The sequence below is a fragment of the Onychostruthus taczanowskii genome, unplaced genomic scaffold, assembly GCF_017590055.1.
Source record: "Onychostruthus taczanowskii isolate IOZ18803 unplaced genomic scaffold, ASM1759005v1 scaffold19, whole genome shotgun sequence".
Taxonomy (NCBI): Eukaryota; Metazoa; Chordata; class Aves; order Passeriformes; family Passeridae; genus Onychostruthus; species Onychostruthus taczanowskii.
Window position 1 is genome coordinate 4,014,556 of NW_024499128.1, and position 22,072 is coordinate 4,036,627.

Here is a 22,072-nt window from a genome sequence, read left to right on the forward strand (position 1 = left end):
CCCCTGCTGCCGGGAGGCCGCGGGCACAGCCCGGGGGCGGCCTGAGCCGAGCGCGAGCGGCGCGGGCTTCCGATTGGCTCGCCGCGATTGTTTTGGGAACCGGTACTTCTGATTGGGGGCGGCTGGGAAGCTCTTGGCTGCTGATTGGTTGGCTGCCTGCGGCCCCGCCCCCGCGCTCTTTCCCTTCCGCGGGCCGGAGCCCGCCTCAGCCGGTTTGTGGCCCTGTTCGAGCGGTGCCGTCTGGCCGATCGTGGAGACACCGGTACGACCGAGCCCGGGACCGCCACTACCCGGAGCTGCTGCGCCCCTTTAAGGCTCCGGTTGGTTGTCCCGGAAGCCTCCTGACGTGAGCATCTCGAGGGATTACTTCCGCCCAGTGACGTAACTCCTGGCCGAGAGGGCGCTGCGCGTGCGCGTCGTGCCGTGCGCGCTCCCCGCTGCCCTGAGAGTGGTGAGGCGGTGGGGTGGCGCTCCGCGTGAGTGCGGGGACTTGCTGTGACCTGGGGTTTCTCATGGCGGAACGCACGAAATGAAAATGCCTTTGCCCGATAAAAGCCCCTGAGCGAGCACGAGGCCGAAGGGGCGCTGTCGATCCTTTAAGCCGTGGCCGGTCTGACCAGCGGCAGGTGCAGGCGGGGACATCTTCCCTGGGCCGGGCAATGGCGCTGTCCCTGGGCCGGGCAGGTGGCACACAGCCCCTGCCCCCGGCACGACCGGATTGGAGCTGTCTTCAGTGCTTTCCCAAACGAGAGGAACTGGGTTTCCCCCTCTCTGTGGACATAATTGTGTTCTGATAGTATCATGTGGAACATTGTGAAGGGTCTGGAGAGGAAGCCATTTGGAGTACTTGAGGTCAGGTTTGGCTTGCTCAGCCTGGAGGAGACTGAAGGCAGACATTATTGTGATCTTGGAGCTTCTTCATGAGGGCCAGTGGAGGGGCAGACACTGATCTCTGCCGTGGTGACCAGTGGTGGCACTCAAGGGAATGGCTGAAGTTGTGTCAGGGGAACTTTAGGTTGGCTATAAGGACAAGGCTCTCCCCCAGAGGGCAGGTGGGCATTGAAGAGACTCCCCAAGGAAGTGATCACAGCACCAAGCCTGACAGAGCTCAAGGAATGTTTGGACAGGGCTCTCAGTCCCATGGTGGGATTCTTGGGGCTGTCCTGTGTAGCACCAGGAGCTGAAGTCAGTGATTTTTGTGGGTTCTTCACAACTAAGGATTTTCTGATTCTCTTTCGTTTTTTTCAGCAACATTAGTGATGGCAATGTCAGTAGTGAAGTTGACCAGTCTTGAACAGATGCCCCCACAAATACTGTGGTAACTGATGTGGCCTGTATGGCAGGACTCCATGAAGAAATCTTTAGAAGTTCTAACCAGTATAGTATGAAGATTAAACTGCCACTAATCAAGACAGGAAGGAATGCAGCCAATTAGTAGTTTATTGGGTGAAGTTATGCTGATGGAAAGTTTGTTGACCTTGTGAGGCCTAAAACATTAATTATTAATAAATTGATGTATTAAACATTATTCCAGTCTAATTACCCTAGAGGGACTATGTCTGAATTGCTGAAGCTTTGCCTTGAGGCTTTTCTCAGCTCCAAAGTGTGAATTACCTCCTGCTGATCTTAGCCCAGTGATTCTTGAGACTGTGACAATTCAATCACAGCAGTCAAGTATTAAATAGTAGTGCTTGAGTGTACAGTATGGCATTTAACAGATCCCTAAGAGTCATGCTGAAATTGGGCCTTTGCTTACTGCAGGATCTAAAGGGACATGAGAGAAACAGAAAAAAAGATCATGCATAGAAGAACAGTTATATCCATGGATCATAAACCATAAAAATGGTAAGAAGGCTTATCCAATTCCAAATAACAATTGTGTAAACACTAAGCAGCTTAAGAAAGCAAGCAGTATGATCATTCTCATCCAGAACAACAAACCACTGCTGAGGTAAAACCTTTTGGCTGCTAGTAACACAATGAAAATCTTAGCTGTTAATCCTTTTGATATATAGGTATTACATAAATCATACTGCTGATTTTTCCAAGCCTGCTGTTAGGATTTGCTGCATACTATTCACCTGGAGAGAATGGCCTGTTGGGAATTCCTGACTACTTTGGGAATATTTCAGATGTAATACAGACTGCAAATGTGGGAGCTTGAAAATCACATCAGGTAAAGTTGAATTACTAAAATGTCTATATAAATATGCTGCCTGTCAAACTGTTAGAAAACAAAATAAATTTTGGGTTAGAATTAGGAGGTTATTGAACAAGTTCCTGACTTTAAAAGTTGCATTCCCATAAAATCTGGAATAAATTTATGAAACAAAGCAAGCAAAGGGACTTCTCTTGACCTCTAAAGCAAACTTTTGGAGAGGAGACAAAACCAGTCTGACTTTTTATAATTCAAGTATTATAAACTGTTTGGGAACCCATATTTATTATGTGCTCTCTGATCAAGGGGATTACATGGGTGTGAATGATAGTTCCAGATGAGTGGAAGACAAGTACATTTTTCCAGTGTATTCCTTAATCTGCAGCATTGGAAGTCCTTATCATGCAGCACTTTCTGACTTGAGGATTACAGTTCACTTGAATTTCTTATGTGAATAATATTTATGTGTGGAGATAATTTCAGGAATGTGCTCCCTTCAAAACACGTTTGATTTTGCTGTTTCAATTTTTTTTTTCAATTTGAATCAAGTTCTTGATCTTTCCCAGGCTCAGAATTACATACTAAATATATGGATGGTGCCATTGCTCTCTTTCCTCAAACAGTAGTCATGGAATATATGGTTACTCCAGCTCTGCATGTGTCATGGGGAGGAAAAAAAAACCATCTCCTTGAATAATTAAACCAACAAATTTCCATTTTTTTCCTTTAAACATCTCTAAAAATAGTCAGTTGTGATCAGATATGAATTTGTTATAACTACTACCCAAGGAAATATTCCACAACAAGGGATGTATACAGTCTATAAATTTCACCAAGACAGAGCTTTATACAAAACGAGAGTGTGAAAAGGAGAGCCCCTTTGGCAAAGTCATACTTGGGAGTATTGACCTGAATTAACCACACTGAAATACTTCAACCATATTAGAACTTAATGAGAAGAGAGACCTGCAAAATTAAACTGAACTAAATTACAGCATGCACAATTCTCTTCCAAAGGTGACTTAACCAAAATGCTGCTGTTTAGTCTAGGTAATCATGTGTATATTAAATATAGTCTAGTGCAATCCATTCTAAAAGTCAATTTGCAGTGGCTGCTGTTCATTTTGCTGCCACCACTTGACACAGCTCTTTGCTTAGGATGCCCAGAGGTGAGCGAGCATTTCTCTGGCCAGAACAGGAAGATCTATGGACATTCTTGTATGTGGAGGAGGAGTCTCACTAAAGGTATTGCCAGTATTAGGTTTTGTGTCTGCTTTTTTGTTGGTAGTGATGTGTTCTTAATATAAACATATCACTACTTTTATCTTTAAGTGATAAAAAGTAGAGTATTGCATGCAAGTTATGGTCGTTGTGGTATTTTATTTGCTCTCTCATGTGCGTACCGTGCTTTTGAAAACCCTGACCCACTGCATCACTGAAACAGCAACAGCTTTTTCTTTTTAAATGCTAATGAAATTACATATTATAATTTCCAGCACTTTCCAGTCAATTTATGGGTTTGAGCCATGAAAATAGGATGGCTTTTACTTTAGCAGAAACTACATCAGTCTATGTTTTTTTTACATCCATGCAAGAAAAAATATCCTATAGCAGACAACACTTACCTGTGTATGAATGAAGAGCTTTTGGTGTTTGGGTTTTTTTTACTTTTCTGTTTATTCTTTCCTAAAAATCTGTATATTATAACTCGGTTACCCTCAGACTTGAGCTAAACAATTTATCAGTATCTTCCAACTACACAAATGGGATGCTGCAAAGCTGTGTTTGTGACTTGTCAGTCTAACAACTATTGAAGTTCAGTTCCTTTTACATATCATTCTTGCCCTGGCAGCGATGTGATTTCTGCTGTGGCTGGGAGATCGACCCTGGTGGAGGGGGAGCAGCCACAGGACAAGTTAAACTGTAACTTTTGTGGTATGAGTCCGAGGTTTAGTTTCCTTGGGAAACTATTTAGCATTGTAAAAATTAAATTCAGATCTCTTGCATGTTAAAATTTTGTTGAAATTGGTGGAAGGTAGTGAAACACCTGTAGATCTTTTACAAGAGATAATACCTTGGATTGATTTCAATGTCTCAGTGTAGTCTGCGGCAAAAATGAACCGCGGTAAGAGCCACTCCGTGCGGCCTCGCGTGGAGTGTGTCAGCGATGCAGGGGGAGTTCCGCTGCCACGGGCCGCCAGCGGGAGCGAGTCCCTCCCGGCCGTGTCTGACCCGGCCCACGACCGGTGAGGAACGCCATTCCTCTGCGCTGGAATTGATGGATTGAATAAAAAATAATACAATTAAAAAAAAGCCGCTTCAGTGCAGACTTTGAGCACACAGAGGGCAGACTGTGGCACACTTAAGCGGGCTAAGCTGCAATGTGAATGCCAGCCGCCATCAGGAGCATTAGCTTCAGGCCTCAGGACAGCCGGGAGGAGAGTCATGAGTAAAGCACGTTGCATTGTGACAAAGTCATGGATGACTGCTCTAATGAAGATGCGAGCAGAAAAAACACAAAACCTTTTTTCAAATGGGTGACTGGTTAAAGATCTTCTGTTAGCCAGAAATAAAACAAAAAGGGTGTGGGGTACTGCCAGTTTCTGTGTTCAAACCTTCTCTAAAGGGTGGTAACAATTAAAATGGGCAGGTGGGAGATCGATCCAGCTTCTTTTTCCCCAGCTAGCTTTACTCTCGGAGGTATCTAAGGTACTCAAACCTCTCAGTGTGTTTGGCAACAAATCAAACTGCACCGCTCTGGCAGGGGGGAGGATAAGAGCCAGAACGGTTTGGCTGTGGGTGGTGTTACAGATTAGACCTGATGGTGACACAGGCACTTGGACAGGAGGAGGGGCAAAACTGAAGCCATTCCTGAAAATGTCTCTGCAGCAAATACCCAAACCATCTCTTCCAGCACGCTGTTCTAAAAATGCAGTAGTTAATAATTGTTACAATCAAGGTGCCTAGCTAAAACAGCCTTCCTAAGCATTAGTTGTCCAAAGTAGGTAAAAATTTGCAAATAAAGCTTTTTGCTACACTATGAAATTCAAGATTTGAATTTGTTTGCAGAGCCACACACAGAACTTTGAAAATGTGGTTTAAAAATGAAGTAAAAAATTCTGTATTAATTTAAACAAGGAATATTAAAGAGTAAATAAATTTGAGAGGCTGATACACATAAAAGTTCTGTTCTGCAGGCTCTTAGTAGATTAAATTCAGTTTTCTACCTTATTGAGCCTTGACACTGCATACTCTGAAGATCTGTAAATCTTTTAAGGTGCTTTACTATTTGCTTAAGAGAGTCATATATTTGCAAAATTTCTTACTATTGGAGAAATGTGTCTGTGTGGACAAAAAGGCTGTATTTCAATAGGAATCATATATACTTTGCTTCAATTCTTGATTTAACCATAACTTATTTATCCCAGCTATGACAGGTAATGAGCAGTCAGAAGTTCAGGTAGTTCTGTGAGCAGTTCTCTCTCCATGTCCAGTAAGATAAGGATCCTTTCTGAAAGTGCAGGATAAGCACATAATGGTTTTAGTTTGTCAACTCTTCTTTCAGAGACACTTCTCATTTTGTTAATATTATGTTAGTTTTTCAGTTTCTCTAAAAAAACAAAACCTAGGAATCCTTTTTTCCTTGTTATTTATTATAGTGAGGAATGATTAAATGTAACAATCTATGTCCTACGTTATTTGATTATTTTGTTCTATTCCATTTTCTCTGAAGTGCTGTCTTATTTGTATGTAATAAACAGGCTTTGAAGATTAAGGTGAGGAAAATTACACCTATTTTCTGACCTGTTTGCTAATATAATATTTACCTCACTGTTGTAACTAGCTAACCCATTATCATGAGCTTCAGCTGTTTACATCACGTCTCAGTTTTATCATTTGCTTTTCTGTAACTGTGGCTGCACTGACTAATTTAGCAATATAAGGTGTGTCTGATTACTTCCTTTGGAAGACAGAGACTGTCACTGCATCCACTGCTAGCGTGAAACTCAGGAAGTGTTTTATTCAATGCATAATGCTCATTGCAGCTGTACTTTAGAGCTATGTTTTAGTTACCTTCAGTGTCTTGATTTTTCACCTGACCTTGTCCACATTGCTTTGTTTTCTATTTAGAGGTTAACTACAACAGGTCTTTAATGCTAGAGAACTCTGCTATAGTTGGAAAGATGGAATAGGGGTAAAGTGAATTGGTCTCTTTTCTATCACAGGTTATATATAAGGTTTAAATCTGCCCATAAAGAAGATGGGGGAGGAGGAAACAATGGTTTGTTGTCTAATTCAGTTAAAGAATTGTGCTTTGCCAAGTAACACAGCAGCACTGAGGAATACCTCTCTCCACAGGGAGTTTCCTGCCAGAATAAACCTTTCTTTGGTTTTTAGCTTTGCCAAGATCTAGAAGATCTCAATCTCTTGTAATGTCAAAGGAAAATTAGTGTTCCTCTTAGGAGTGTATATTTAGTACAAGTTGTCCAAGAGAGACCAGAGAGGAAGGTGGGTGCTGGTGCTGCTGGTTTTGCACGTGCTCATGCCTGTGTGCAAGCAGACTCGTCCAAATGAAGCCCTTTCATAAAGCAAATGTTGTGTAGCTGTTGGATGCTGAGCCTCAATGCACATTTCAGGGGTTAACTTTGGAATAGCTTTAGTCTGAACACACAGATTGAATGTCATGGTTGGAGGACACCTTCCTGTCTTATTCCCTAAAGGAGTCCCATGCTCTGAGACAGCCCTATCAAATGAACCAAAGCCCGCTGCATGAGGACAATCAGTTTGGCTCAGTTTTGAGCCACAATGAAGTGCTAAATCACACACTTGGTGAGATAGATTGCTCTGAGCATGAATGATCTCTCCAAAGCAAGTTTTGCAGGAGACTGCTAAGGGTTGTTTATAATCCTCTGGAAGCTGGCAAACAGATTATCCTTTTTGTAGGTGAGCTAAGTAGGTTAAACATCTTCAAAGCCTCTAAACTGTTTCTCTCGTATCCTGAAAGCTATTAACACATCAGCACTGAGTCTGCTTCCCTGCAGTCTTAGGTCAAAGAGGCTAAATGTTACACCTCTCTTCCTTGCTTAACCATATCCATGTGGCTAAAACAGAAATTCCCAATGATCATATTGGCTCTTATGAATTCTCAACTCTCTCCATGTACTATGGAGGAAGCTCAGGCCTTCTATAGAGAATGCCACCATGATGCTCAGTTATAGACCAATACCCTAATTCCTGCAAACAGGATAAGCATTTATTCATCAGCTTATCTTAACTGTCATACTTACTCCAAAAGGTCAAGGAGTCATCCAAATGGCAAAGTATCTTCAAGCTGTCTGTGTATAAAAACATACTTAAGGAATTCTTCATCTTCACCTCTGACACTTTTTGCAAGCAATTGGAGTTTGAAGTCCCTAACAGTAATATTTGCTTTTTGTTTTCTCATGTTGCAGAAAATACTGGAAAAAAAAGAAAAATAATGTTTCCTGAAATGTAGTGAAACAAAAGCCATGCTACAAAACTAACAATTTTATATATACACTGAATAATTCTGAATTTAAATAAAACTTTAAATAAGGAGTGGCCAGACTTGACTAGGGTCTTTCAAAGAAAATACCTCTGCAGAAACACAAGAAGAATGAAGTTAGTTGACACATTCAATGCACATACTTCTGGTTTTATATTGCTGAGCATCAAACTGATAAGAGCTTTCTTTGTTTCCTTTACAATTGTTACCAAAATACAGGATCCAAAATACATCTTCAGAGGGCAGGGGCAAAAAGAGTCCTCCCACCCTCCTAAAACACTCACACCTCTCCAGGTTAAACTTTGTAGAATTCACCTTTCATTCCTTCCTGGCAATCTTCATTTCAATTCTTGACTCTTCTTGGGCAAGTAAGTGTTTTAAAATACAAAAAGGGTAAAGAGTATTTTAGTTGTTGTTTCTCCAGCTAGAATGATTAGCATTTTAAGGAAATCATACAATTAGAACAGGAAGACATGAGAATTCTTGGAATGCATCCCTAAAGCAACCTGTGCAAGTGGAGTGTGTCCCTGGGCCTGTGACAGAGATAATCTTTATTATCTGGAACAAGATAATCTTTAAGGTTCCTTCCAACCCAAACCATTCCATGACCCTATTAATGCTGCCATAGATACCCTAGGAAAGTATTTTCCATAAAGAGTTGCACATTACATCCCTCTGTCCTGCATTCAAACCAATATGACCCTAAAATTATAAAGTCTTGGGCTAAAATTGATTTGCCATATAAGCAACACTATGCTTAGAAATGAGTGATTTCTCAGAGAATTACTCTGAAGAAATTAATATATCTAAAAATAAAGTTATCACATTTTCTTCTTCCTTGAAAGAGTCAGTATTCCCTAGTAAGCACACTGCCCAAGACCTTTGGGAAGCAAGTGTGAGCTACTCTTTTAGCACTGCCTAATTTAGTAGTGCTGACATAACTGCAGCTGTCAGCTGGATTGGAAGCATCCCAGTATATACAGATTACTCCTACAAACTGGCATTATCAGAAGTGATGAGAGTTCCATGACAGTGGACTAAGAGACTAACACAGTGTCTATGGCTTCCTGGAGTTCTGGTTCTGAAGTATGGAAGAGAATCCAGAAGGACACAGAGTTTACAGTAGCCATTACCCATAATGATGGCACTGATGGAGCAGCAAAGACCTTTCACACAGTCTTAGTCCACACAGCTATTACAAGGTAGGACATAGGTATGTGGAGTAATGTTTTTAAGAAACAATTGTAGTTGCGACAGAATTGCACTGCCGTTAAGATGGAAGTTGCTACAACAGGCAGAGTCCTGCTGTTTCTCATACTTCACTCTAATCAACTTTTCACTTTTTGCATGCTTTTGAAATCTGTTTTATAAATCCATTTTTGTGTTTCTAGCAGTGTAGGTTTTCACAAAATTTGAGGTTTGAGTTTGTGTGCTGTAAGACTCAAAACAAACCTTGGATGGCTGAGGTTTTAACTTGAATGCTGCACTTTCAAATATGGCACCCCACCCACTGGCGGCATAAAAAGAAGGGTTTTGATTGACAGGAGAGTTAACGTTCTTCCAAACCTCAGTCTGGAGCATGTGTAATTATACTAAAGCATTGTTAGAAGCTCTTTTAAAAGGAAATGTTGCCTGCCTTCTGAGGTTTTTCTATATTCATTTAGTCTGGGCATGTCAGCCTTTCTTTAAAACCACAGCATTGTTATTCTTGATCAATAAGCAGAACTAGCACACTTTAGCACAGAAAATGACAAGCAGCTGGGCTCTTCAGATTTTCGTCTTTCCACTGACTTTGTAGAGAGCTTCAGTTATCCTGAGTCTCACTAGTTAAATTTGTAAAAAGGGACTCATGCAGCTGTGATTATTTATTTACTTTAAAATGTATTTTCTTCTGGAAACTGCTGAATCTTGGGCATTAGATAATTTTATACATTTTTGTTACCTTTTAGCTATGTACTGGTTTAACTGAGGTCAGAATTTAACCTATTTGTTAATGCTGTTTATATTTTCTGAAGACTAAACCTTCTCTGACTGTCAGTTGAAACATTTTATTATTGAACTTACTACCATTCCTTCCTTTTCTAAAGGTCCAAATTATTGCTTATAATAAATATTTCAATTAACAGCCTGCCTTTTTTCTGAAGGGATAAAAAAGTTGTGTTTATTAAATTTTGGTTTTACTATGAAAATATGACACACTCTGAATGTCTGTAGTCCCATTTTACAGTAAGTCAATCAATTTTAAATAAATCCTTCCATAATTAGGTTGGCCTGTCTCTGCCTCTGGTGCCTACTCCATTCAGCCTTTTTCCAGACACAGGCCCCTTACAAGATGCTCTTCTGATAACAGAACAGGAAGTTCTTTATCTTCTAATGTTGTGTGACTCCAGATTTAATTATGTGCTTTAAGCAGGTAGAAAATATGCCTTGCTCAAAGAGAAGTTACTTGGGCTGGTATAAGAAATTTCAGGGCCTGTGGCATACAAGTCAGATCAGATGATCTGACCTTCAGCTCCTTGAACAAATGACAAGTGACTTAAGAAGCCAAAAACAAAAAGATGATGGGCAGAGGCCAGGACAAAAGTGACGAAAAACAAAATTCAAAGACCAAAAACTTGAAAGCAGCAGCACAGCAGTAAGCTGTGACACTTGTTTTGAGGTCAGCCCTTCTCCAAGGGATTGTGCTGCTTGGTGTTCTCACATAGGTTTCTAAATCCAGTATTTCAAGTAAAATTAGGACTGCTGCAGCTCCTCCTCTTCCTTCAAATTGCTGTCATAATGATCATAAAAGCACCCACCTAATTCCAGTCCTTCCAGTTGTGCAGTAATCAGCTAACTATGCAGATTACAGAAAACTGAGGGAGGGGGGGATGCAATATATGTGCTATGGTAGAAAATGTTTCTCTCCATACAGGAAAGAAGTGATCATTTAGTGCTTGTGTTATTTAGATCTTAAGATGCATTCCCTCCCCTGGGAACAGGAATTAAGTCATTACAGAGAATTTACTACTTCACATTCCTTTACATTTTAATTCAACTTTATTGTATGAATATGCAAAACATGTTTGCACACATCCATAGACAAACTGTGTGTTGCTTCAACAAAAATAAATACATGAAAAAGCCCAGTTGATGGGAGGAAAATGGATGTTCAGCAGCATCTCTGCACACAATTATCTGTGTATGTCCATGCATTTGGAAGAGTGATGTGCAGTATTGGCTGTTGGGTTTTTTGATAAAAACTATACAGGTATTTTTTTTGTGGTTGTCAGAAAGAACCAATCTAAACAAAAATTCAGTCTAGTGCTTTAGAATAAAAATTTTAGAATAAAAAAACTTTAGAATAAAAATTAGGCCTGCTTATGTAATTAAGTTGACCCTCCAGTCTAAATAAGACTTCTACATAAGTGAAGATTATCTGTTCCAGGCAAATCCTTCCTAGGGATTACATGGTCCATAAACTAATAAGGGTTTATCTTTTCTTCTTTCTGAGAGGGACGATAACCAGAGGAAGATTAAAATATTAATGTGGCATTAAAGAATTGCAAACAGAATTGGGAAATTGGGTGGTTGTGACCCTCACAGCAACATCAAATCACCATTACATTTCAGTATGCAGATCCTATGTGCGGACACATAAAATTCAGAATACTCTCTGTATGCACAACTGTTTTGCTCTGCGAAGTAAAAATGTCAAGTATGCATAAGCTGTCTATTTTAAAAGGTAATCTGAAAGTGGTCAGCATAAAATTTTGTATGTACCATATTATTCCTATTTTTGAGGTATCATAGTCACAAAAAAGAAGCTAGACAAAATTTTTATCATTCAGCATAATTTAGATGAAGATACTTTTGGTTAAGTAACTGAGACACAATTAAAATGTGCTGGTTTACACCCTAAAAAGGTAAAATATATTTAGTACCTACCAACTGAAAGACTTTTGTGAAGACTGCAATATGGCTATTTGAGAAAATGTCTGTTTATTTAAAAGGTTAATCAGTGAAGGCTATAACCTAGACCTGAAACTAGAAAGCTACCAAGGAATGAGTCAGAGGAGTGAACTACTTTACTTTGTAAAACCAACAGTCACTTTTTGACTGCTGGTTTGAGATCACCCTTGATTGGATGCTACCTACATGTATTGTAGGATAAGTACTCAGAAGAATTTAAATTAATATAATATAAAATAATGTTTAGTAAGATTCATGCCTCTAGCAGCTGAAGATAAAAAAAACTCATTTTAAAGCTTTGCTGAGACTGGTTCCTCACTCCCTTTTTTCCATTCTGTCTTGCACATCCTGATGCCAGTTAGCAAGGCCTGGTACACACAGTACAGCAAACTCCCTTGTTCTGTATAGTAAATGCAAGGAGGCGTTTGGTATTTGGTATATTGCCATTTCATGGCATTTGGTCTTTTCATTTTATGATGGCATTTCATATGCAATTAAAACCTTTTCTCCTTTATATGTAGGAATAGTCTTTATATGTAGGAATAGTAGACAATAATCTTCATACATGTTATTTTAAAGAGTGCAGCTCTACTTGTTTAGGTTGGTATGAACTTTATTAGTCACAGGATCTGTAGATAAGAGTTTTTCTAGATGGCTCACAATGAAATTCTGTAAATACAGTATCACCATGAGGAATTTCTTTTATATTAAACCAAGGAAGCAATTTACGTATTTGGATTAGGTCAGAGAATGGGTAAGGTTGGAGGGGACTGCATGGGCCATCCAGTCCAACTCCCCTGTTCAAACAGGGTCATCCTGGAGCACATGGCACAGGATTGCATCCAGCTGGTTCTGGAATATCTCCAGTGAGGGAAATTCTACAATCACTCTGGGCAATCTGTTCTGGTGCTCAGTCACCAGCTGATCATCCTCCTTGTATTTAAATAAAATCAAAAAGAATGACCAAGTCTGAAGACTCCCAAACCCTTGGTGTGCTAGTTTTCAATCTGTACTATGGAAATTATGCAACAGTTCTATTTGTCTTTGAAGATTCATTGAACTCTGTAAGAGTTAAATATCATCTTTCCTGAGCACTGTAACATGTAGAAGGTACTGGGATTTCAATTCAGCAGCTTCCTTCACATTCCACTGTTTCCTTAGCTCTTTGTGGCAATGAATCTATAAGTCTTTTGCTCGTAAGTGTCCTGAATATGTCTTCTTTTGTCCATGACTGATCTTTTTAAAGGAAATACAAAGTCTATAGAATTATAAAGTCTTTCTTTGTTTTAGGAATATGTATTCTTAAGACAGTAATTGATACTCCAAAGAAGCATAAGCTTAACTCTTTATAATTACAGGTTATATAAATAGCTCTAATTTGTTTATATTGTATAGTACTCATGGCATTTGTTGCCTTCCAATGCAATACTGAGTCCCCACTTCTCTCTGAAAATCAAGCAGCTCCTGGTGCCTAAACAACATTTTATTGAACATCAGCCTTCCTCTTGTGCACTGGCACTCTGTGCATGCTCTCAGCAAATGACTCTTGCATCTTGTGGCTGATTTGAAGTATCTGGTTTATTTCAGATATAGCAAATCATGGTCTTAGTGCTGACAGTTCTCTGGTTCAATTACTCCTCATCCCAGCCACTCTGCAAAAGCAAAGAATAAAAGTAGGGCTTCATTCCACAGAGACCTGGAGATGAGAAATTCAGAACCTAGTTGACAAGTTACACATACTCAGTTCTTCAGCACTATTCAGCACCTTTTTGATCTTACATGTCTTAAGATATGGGTTTTCCTATCCTCACTTTTTTCCTACTCCTAAATTCTCCAACTAATCCCCGTGTTCCCTACCCCTCAGTACTTCTAGGGATTTTTTGACCCTCAACAAGAAATTTAGTAACTTCCCAGTTCCCAAAGCAGTCTGGATGGTGTTTAAAGACAGAGGGCTCTTGTGCAGATTAGCCTGGAACAATCAAGGGCTACATTCTGTTCACCTTTCCTTTGATGGACACATTATTTAGGGATTTTATCTTGATGGGTTCAGTTACCATAAAACTGCACAGATGCTCCTGAAAGAAAGCTGCAAGACAAGCAGACCAGACCAATAGGGTGATCACTGTTGAGAGGGTGAACAACACAACAACTAAGAAGTGAACAAATAAATAGGTAATGAAAATATCTTCGTTTTGTTTTCAAGCATTTTAAAACATTTAGAGACAATGAAAAAGCCAGCAGACATGGTAAAAGTTACACAGAACTGTGAATTCATTTTTCTTCTCTCTTAAATGAAATATAGTCTGTAATCTCTATAAATGCATGTTCTGCCTCCACCCTGCATTCAATACTGCATTCAATTCTGCAGCCTCCCCCCAGTCTCATTAAAAATAGAACTGGAAGAAAATTCAGAAATGGTCAACAAGGACAAAGGCATAGAAATGGGATTTCATAACAGTGAGTTAAAATGGTAGGCAAGTATGAAAAGGGCACTGCTTCTGTTTGTGACAAAGCTGTCTAGATAATAAAAGCAGGCAAAATCTTAAGTCTCTTTGAATTCAGCACAGATGATTTCCTCAGTGCATTTGCATATTTTACTTGGTGATATATGGAAAAAATTATTAGCAATTAATTTGTTACTGCAGAACAGGCCTACTGCCTTCCCTGCCTACAGGCCATGGTTTCATAAAAACCTTTAGGCAAAAGGAAGTGATATTGGAGTCTCCTTCCCTGGCAGGGTGGAACTGCTAATTTGAAGATATCTGCTATCACATCACAATATCAGAATCATGTATGTGGCAAGGGACTTCTACAAGTTTTGTAGTCCAGCTTTCTCCTCGTGGCAGGTCCCATTAAAGCAGGTTGCCTTTAGTCATGTTGAATTGAGTTATGTATATCTGGAAGGATGGAGTTGCCGTAGCCTTTCAGGGAAAATTGTTTCAGTATTTGATCCTTAAAAAAAAAGTTTCCTATAATGAATTGCTGTAGGTTGTGCTCATTGCTTCTTGAGCACCTCTGGGAAAAATGTGGTTGCATCTCTTGTACACCCTTGCTTTACAAAGTGCTCCACAGTACGATGATCTCCACTCACCATCTTCTTTAAACTTGGGCAAATCCAGCTCTCTCATCTTCTTGGATGTCATGAACTGCAGCTGCCTGAGCAGTGTGGTAGTCTTGCTTTAGTGTGTCAATGGCTTTCTTAAAATGAGACACAGAGCTCCAGATGTGATGTGACAAGTGTCAGATGGAGGGGAAGAATCAGTTCCCTCCAAACCTACCGGCGGTACTCAGCCCACTTGGCAGCTGGGCACATTAGCTCCAAGAGCACACGGCTGACTCACATTCAGTTTGTCCACCACAACCCTCAGCTCCTTTTCTACAAAGCTGTTCTCTATCCAGTCAGTTCCCAGCCTGTCCCACTTGGGGGGTCGTCCAACCCAGTTGCAGGGCTTTGCATTTGTCTTCGCTGAACTTCATGAGGTCCCCAAAAGCTCATTTTTCCAGTCTGACTAGGTCTGTCTGAGTAGCACCCTGCCTTGCAGTGTATCAGCCACTCCCCCCAATTTGGTATCACCCACAAATGTGCTGAGAGGTCATTCTATCCCATCATCCTGGTCATTACATCAGCCATTTCAAGAATCCAAGGTGATGTAACCTATATAAAGAAAGCAAGTCAAATATCCTTTCAGAGGCTTCAAATTTTGTTTTAGAAACATGCACACACGGCATTGCCAAGTCTTTTTTTTCTCAATATATAAAAATAAGAAATAGCTCTGGGTTCCACAAGAAACAGGCCATGAGTCTTTTTTTGGATGCAAATGTCAAATGTAGCACTTGACTTAGAGAGTGCAAATCTGGAAGGCAGAGATGACTGTCAGAACCTAAGAGCCAAGCAAGCTGCAAGTTATTTATAGAGTCTTTCCCCAGCATCTCCAGTGTGTGCCTTTGCTCAAAGATAGGCAATATATTTCCATGCCATAAAAATGGACAGAACTGCATTGGTAAATACGTGGTGCTCTGAGGACGTTCTTGCAATCTCACTGCCTGCCTGGGTGGTTGTGTGGATGGAATGGATCTGTGCTAGCAGCTGTTGTACTAGAGGGGCAGAGGGCAGAATGGGGATCAGGAAAAAAAACAAAACTAGAAGGAAGAGAAAAGAAAACTGTAGGAGTAATTCAGCTCTTCTGCAGACAGTTTTAAGAACATTTCTGTAATAACAACCTTTCCAGCACACAACTGTCTGTTATGGGCAGTGACACACTACATGGTGTTTTTGCAGCATGGACAGAGTAACGTTGCTCCTAAAGGGCAGGAAAGGACAATGCTACAGACATGACCCCCAAAATTCTCTTGGGACATATTGTGCTACTCAGACACTTGCTATTACCAGAGACTTTACAAGCTATGCTATAGGCTGGTAGAGTTTTAAAGCTAGATTTTGTGGTGTATGCTAGAACTTACTATTATTTGAGATAATACATGTACATTGCAAAATACTATAAACTGGCTTAGCAGAATGTTTTCTAATCTTCCACATGGAGCTTGTCTCTCCAAACTTGGCTTTATAACTCTTGTACACTTTGGGACAACATCTCCCAACAGCATGAGCTGAAGAAAACACTAGTAAACAGGAAGCATTGGTTGTGAAAAGGAGCTAAGAGAAGATGGAAGGACATGAAAGTGAGGAAACCCAGCCAAACCTCCAAAAATGGGAACAAAGGCACTGAATGTTTCCAAACACTCAGATAATTAAGGCTGTTTGCTTTGGTATTTTTATGAAGACAACAATGATAAAGAAGTTGTGTACTACATGGACATCTGTATCTGAAGGAACATGCACTTGTAAAGGATATATTCCAGGCAAAACCTGTGTTCCAATCCAATGTTTAAGAAGATGTGGGATAACTCAGAGACATTTACCCAGTGTAGCAACAAGTAAACACAGTCATTTGACTTAACTGCTGGGAAACAACTCTTCAGTTCTAATTATTCTGATACCCGTGCTTCTTTCCTTATTTTCCTCCAGGAGACAGTGCCACAGAACAACCTAATCTGGGACTTAACCTGGGATGCAAAACATCAAGTTCCTGTTTTCCAGCTCTGCTACAGCCATCATAAGCACCTTAAGTAAATCACCCTGCCTCCATTCCCATCTCTAACACAGGGAAAATAATTTCTTTCACCATTCTTTATTAGTTCATTAATTCATTGAGGCAGCAAGTATGCCCTATGGCTTAAATGCCAGATGCTTAATGCTGTAGGCATTTTTTAGGACTTTGCTTAGACATCTACAGACCCTAGTACTTCTGTACTCAGCAGCAGCAACATTACATTGGTTCACAACAAGTTAAATGCAGAGTATTTGTAAATTTGACCAAGGTAGGTGCCATGCTTTTTCATTTCTCAGGAAAAATAACTGCTGTTACTAAATAAAAATTTTAATGGAGCTATTATTTCTACAAAAATACAGCTTTTCAGCTGTTAAGTCAGCAGTAAATCTACTGTTACACTTAGGATCACTACCTTCACCTGATCACAGGGTAGTGGATAACTTGCACTTACATTAACTATATTTTAGACCATTCTAGCACTTTCCATAAACATTTTAACATTTTGGGTTATTATACCCTGCCGTTTTCCTGCATGTACATAATCCCAGACCCTGAGAAAGGAGGCTTTTAGAACTCATTTAACAAGTTTCCCAATAACAGTGTTATGCTGTGACAGTGTTCCTCAGTACAGCCATGTGTCTCAATTATATTAATCTATTTCTCAGATTTAAAAACAATTAAAGCAATCATAAGGCACATGCAGCCTTTTTTGAGAAAGTACATTTGAAAAGCAAATGCTTCTCCCCACCCCTGCACAGCTTCAGTTGACAGACAGAAAGAATTCATCAGTAAGAGGGAAAATGCCATTTGTCATATAGGACTTAGGCCAGTTTCCAAGTGCTTCAAATAGAAGAAACGAAACACTGCAAAAAGAAATATGACAGGTCTACACTGCTACATAAGTTTTTAATTAAGAAATTTAAACTGAACCAAATCTAATTTTAACAACATGACTCCATCATTGTAATCCATAGGAACTTCCAGTCTGTTAGTGGTATATTTTCTTAGCCATATGCCTGGCAATAAACTGGACAATCTAGCTCTGCCTCAATAAAAGTATTTCCTTCTATCAGATTTCCTCCCCTCTCACCAATTTCACTGGATGTTCTCCTTTGAACTTTTACTATACTCACAGGAATCAGAACTCATGACTTGCATTCCTTATTTCATCACTATATACAGTTTCTGTCCCCACACATCTTTGTGTACTTTCTGATAGAAGCAGGTGTCATCTGAGCATTTCAGTCTCATTTGATTTTTCAGTGGTTACAACGTTACTTTCCTTTCTTCAGAGAAAAACATATCAGCTGCACTAACACATTGCGTCAGTCAGCATCCTGAAGAACAACATGAAATGTAATTCATCTTGCTCCCTTGGATACTGTTTTCATTGTCATATGCAATGGTATGCTGAATGGGATAGTGTTCAAGTGGAAGTTTCATTAAGCAGCTCTCGGACACCATTAAAGTGTTCTAATAGGTGTGACTTATTGACCGGAAGAGTCGGTAAACAAATGAAGTATAAGTGACAGTAGGAGACCAGAGTAACAGTAATTAGCGATGTGACTCCATGAGTAATAGGAAAATTGTCCTGACCCAGTTGATGGCAATAGCAACAAAATCTTTAAAAAATGTAAAAAAAAAAAAAATCCCCAATAGATGAGTTTTCTGCCAACACATATAAGGGTCACGAGCAGCCTTTCCGCTTGCCACATAAGCCACTTCACTCGTATTCCGCTCCAGCTGTGTTGGGGCAGTTGTGCTCCCCGTGCTGGCCAGAGCCATGCATAGGGGTGGAAGGAGAGGGACAGGCTGGCAGCATTGTCCCAGCACACCTCACCTGCAGCTGCTTGGAACTGCAGCCATCAGGGCTTCACAGGGAGCCTCCAGCAACCTTCCCCTCTCTGCAGAACACCAGCACTGTGGTGGGAACCCTGCTCATTTCTGCTGTGTGCAGTTCCCACAGGCACCCTCTGCCTTGCAAAGTGCCGTGCACAGTCCTGGCTGAGCTGCCACACCTTGCCTGGTGCTCTGCAGGGAGTTGCACAAAGGCCCACCAGGTGTACAATGGCATATCAGTATCCTGCCTCCAATCAACGTTTCACATTAATCCCATGCTCCCCTCACTTCAGTGCCAATACAAACATTTCAAAGAGCTTGGATTAATGAGAGCATAACAAAAACAAATCTGTCTGTACATGCTTTTTGTCTCTTGAAATCATATCACATATGATTTTCTACCTCTCCTGAATAAAGACAAATGTCATAACACAGAAATCAGAGCATTTTAATGCAAAAATACAATTATTCCTCAGTATGTGCATGAAAAAATGATTTTATTTCTTTGATGAGAATACCATTCACAAAAACCCCCCACCAAACTACCAGCTTCTCTCCAATAGTAAGATGACATGACAAATAAAAAATTATTTGTAAGTTCCATAAATAGAACTAGTTTTATTTCTCTTTCCATATCCTAGCAGTGTAGGCCTCAATGGGATCCTATGGGGGTAATATCCTGGAATATAATAATGCCAAAAAAAAGAAGAAAAAGTATGAGCACCACAAGACAAAACACATGCACACATAATCAATACTCTAAATTTCAGGGCTCCTGATTGCTTGAACAACTGACAGGAAATGCACTGGTTTCAGTGCAATAATGAAAGGTCTGAAGAAACACTTGGAAAGTATGAATACAGAAAAAAAAATCACATAAAAGCAAGTAGTATTGTCTGTGTGTTGAGAGAAGCAATGAAACTGATTGTAATAAGACACCTAGTTGTATGTTTTGCAAAATAATACAAGAGTTGGAAAGGGAAAAATATACAAATATGCAATGTACAAAAAATTACTCACTTTGAGAGTTTATTTGTTTGAGGTGCAATTAAAAAGTTTTTATCAAGCTACAAATATCCGTAACCAGTTTAGGAGTTGGTTGTCCTTTAGTCATCCAAGGAAAGGAGCAATCAGTAGATGAAGTCTGGCTGATGCAGACTCCAGATAAAGCACGTCTTCAGCACTGGTTATAATTAACCACCAGACTAACTTACAACACAATTCCTGCTTTCCTCTTCTAGATCTGGATTAAATTACCTACGAACTGCTGTAATTCAAAAAGAAAATACAGCTGCCAGAGCAGGAAGGTGTGGAGGAGCGGAGAGGCGGCCCCCCTCAGAGAGCTGCGGGGTGTGACCCCCCGTGCCCGCACCGCGCTCCGCTGCCCGAGTGACAGGTCCCAGCTCTCGCCGGCTCTTCCAGCGGCAGCTCCTCCCTTCTGGCCAGATGGACAGCACAGCTTGGACTTGGGCTCCGGGGGACCCGGCTCGGGGCAGAAAGCAGCCTTTTATAGCCGGCACGCCGGGCTGCGGCTCACTCCTACACACTCCGCTGCCGCGCACAGCGCCGCTGCCCGGACCCGCACCCCCGCCCGTCGCTGCGCATGGCGCCGCTGCCCCCGCTCCTGCTGCTGCTGCTGCTGCCGGCGGCCGGTGAGTAGAGCAGAGCCCCGGGCCGGGGCTCGGCATCCACACGGTCCTTCCCGGCAGGGAAGCGGCCGCGTCCAGCGGCGCTCCCTTGTCCGGACCCGGCGGGATGGGGCTTGGCAGGTGGGAAGAGGGGTAGAGAAAGGAGTGTTAGGAGAAACACCTCACCTCTCGGGAGGTGCCTGTGTTCCCACGGAGAGCAGTCCGTGTGACAGGTGGCCAGCGCTGGGGCACAGCTGGCTGGGACTCGCCCAAGGGAACCCCCGGTTTGCCGCTGGCAGCGGCGGCTGGAGCGGCACCGACAGCGCGGCCGATGCTCGGACCGCACCTGCACATGGCAGCGGGGCTGCAGGGGCGCACATTACTTCTGTAAAGTTCATCAGTAATGTGCAAGTCCGCTAACGAAGTTCCGTGCTTGAAATCAGTTTGCAGCTTGCACGTGCAATACCAACCTTTCTATAAAGGCAGGAACTTTACCCCGCTCTTCTCTGGGTATTGGAGTGAGCTGTCACGGAGCAGAGTTACTAAGCAGTTCAGAAGCAGGAATTGCTAGGACTGAGATCGCCTACAAAACCCTAATTGGGTTATTCTGAAAAATGAATCAGTCTTCATGAATAAGTTATGATGTGAGAATGTAATTAAAGGACCCCTGCCTCACACCTTCACACAGCCAATTAGTCACTTTGCAAATATTTAATTTTTTTTTTTCTCTCCTACATCCTATTTATTAATCAGTGTTAAAGACTGGTTGGAACAATTCACAGTCCATTTCCTCGTAGGTTTTCTGAGGTATTCATCAGTACAGCATCTGATTGTACTAATTTCTCCGAAACTATATTATCGTCCCTCTTTTTCAGATATGTATGTGGGCTGACACAAAAAAGCATCCTCTAATTTTAGGTTCCCATGGTGACATGGTAGAACCCAACTTAACTTACAACTACACAAAATTATGTGGAACTCCAACTAATCAAATCCTGGTTCTACTGAGTGCTGTGGTAGCTTGGTACTCCAACCCCAGCATATTCAGCAGGTTGGGAGCCTACTATTTGTAAACATCAATAGGCATTGCTTTAAAGTGATTAAATTAACCTCATGCTGAACCTTTGTGACAGCTGCAAGGATAAAATCCTATCTTCCAGAATAGCAATCAGCTGCCTTAAGTAAAAGATTCTCTTGCAGTTTTTTTCATACATTCTTACACAGTTAGCAAATCTTGCAAATGGCAGGATCCTAAAGAAAAGAGCCTCAATTAATTCCTAGAACAGATTCTGGGCACAGAATGGAGCAGGGTTTGGGGGAAGGCAGTCCTGTGATTAAAGCCCATAAGGTAAGGTGCTTAATAATGGGGCCAACTTAGGGTCCCCCAAGCTCCCTGGCCCAATTCTAGCTCCTGACCTCAGATTGCCCTTTGATTCCTTCTGCATTTTGATCATCCTCCAGACTTCATCCTTTGCATGGGACAGACCTCAGAAGAACATTAAGGAAAGCAATGAAATCACTGTTTCTGCCAGCTTGGAGCGCTCATTACAGAGAGCCTGGCTGCGCTCCGATTGCTCTGAGTCAGGCACCTCAGTCACCCACTCCGTGGGCAGTGAGGAGCACGGGAAATGCAATTTACCTGTTTCCCAACTGGTCCAAAGTATCAAAACAGGAAAATTTAACCTTTCAGAAAATTTACATGTGACCAGAGTTTGTGGAGATAGCATGTAAGTTGTCTGGGCAATAAAGTGAGGGGAAAAAGGCCATTCCTGATGGCTTATAAAACAAGAGGTAAAAAGCTAAGCAAAAACTAAGGTTTCTATAAGGCATACAGTTATTTTTTGCAAGATTTTGGAAA

The 22,072-nt window shown here is 41.1% G+C and overlaps 1 protein-coding gene across 2 annotated transcripts in view; it reads left to right on the top strand.

The window, feature by feature from the left end:
• Positions 1-454: 454 nt before the first annotated feature.
• The window catches only part of PLA2G10 (phospholipase A2 group X), a 28,617-nt gene continuing 6,999 nt past the window's right edge, over positions 455-22,072 (top strand). The window contains exons 1-4 of one of the 2 annotated variants that reach the window (XM_041401369.1): positions 455-2,176; positions 3,317-3,403; positions 16,663-16,763; positions 19,828-20,238. In XM_041401369.1, the coding sequence (XP_041257303.1) occupies positions 20,190-20,238 (49 nt within the window). In that variant the 5' untranslated portion in view covers positions 455-2,176; positions 3,317-3,403; positions 16,663-16,763; positions 19,828-20,189. Of the gene's footprint in view, positions 2,177-3,316; positions 3,404-16,662; positions 16,764-19,778; positions 20,239-22,072 lie in introns of those variants that run through there. The other variant, XM_041401370.1, reaches the window with a different exon arrangement.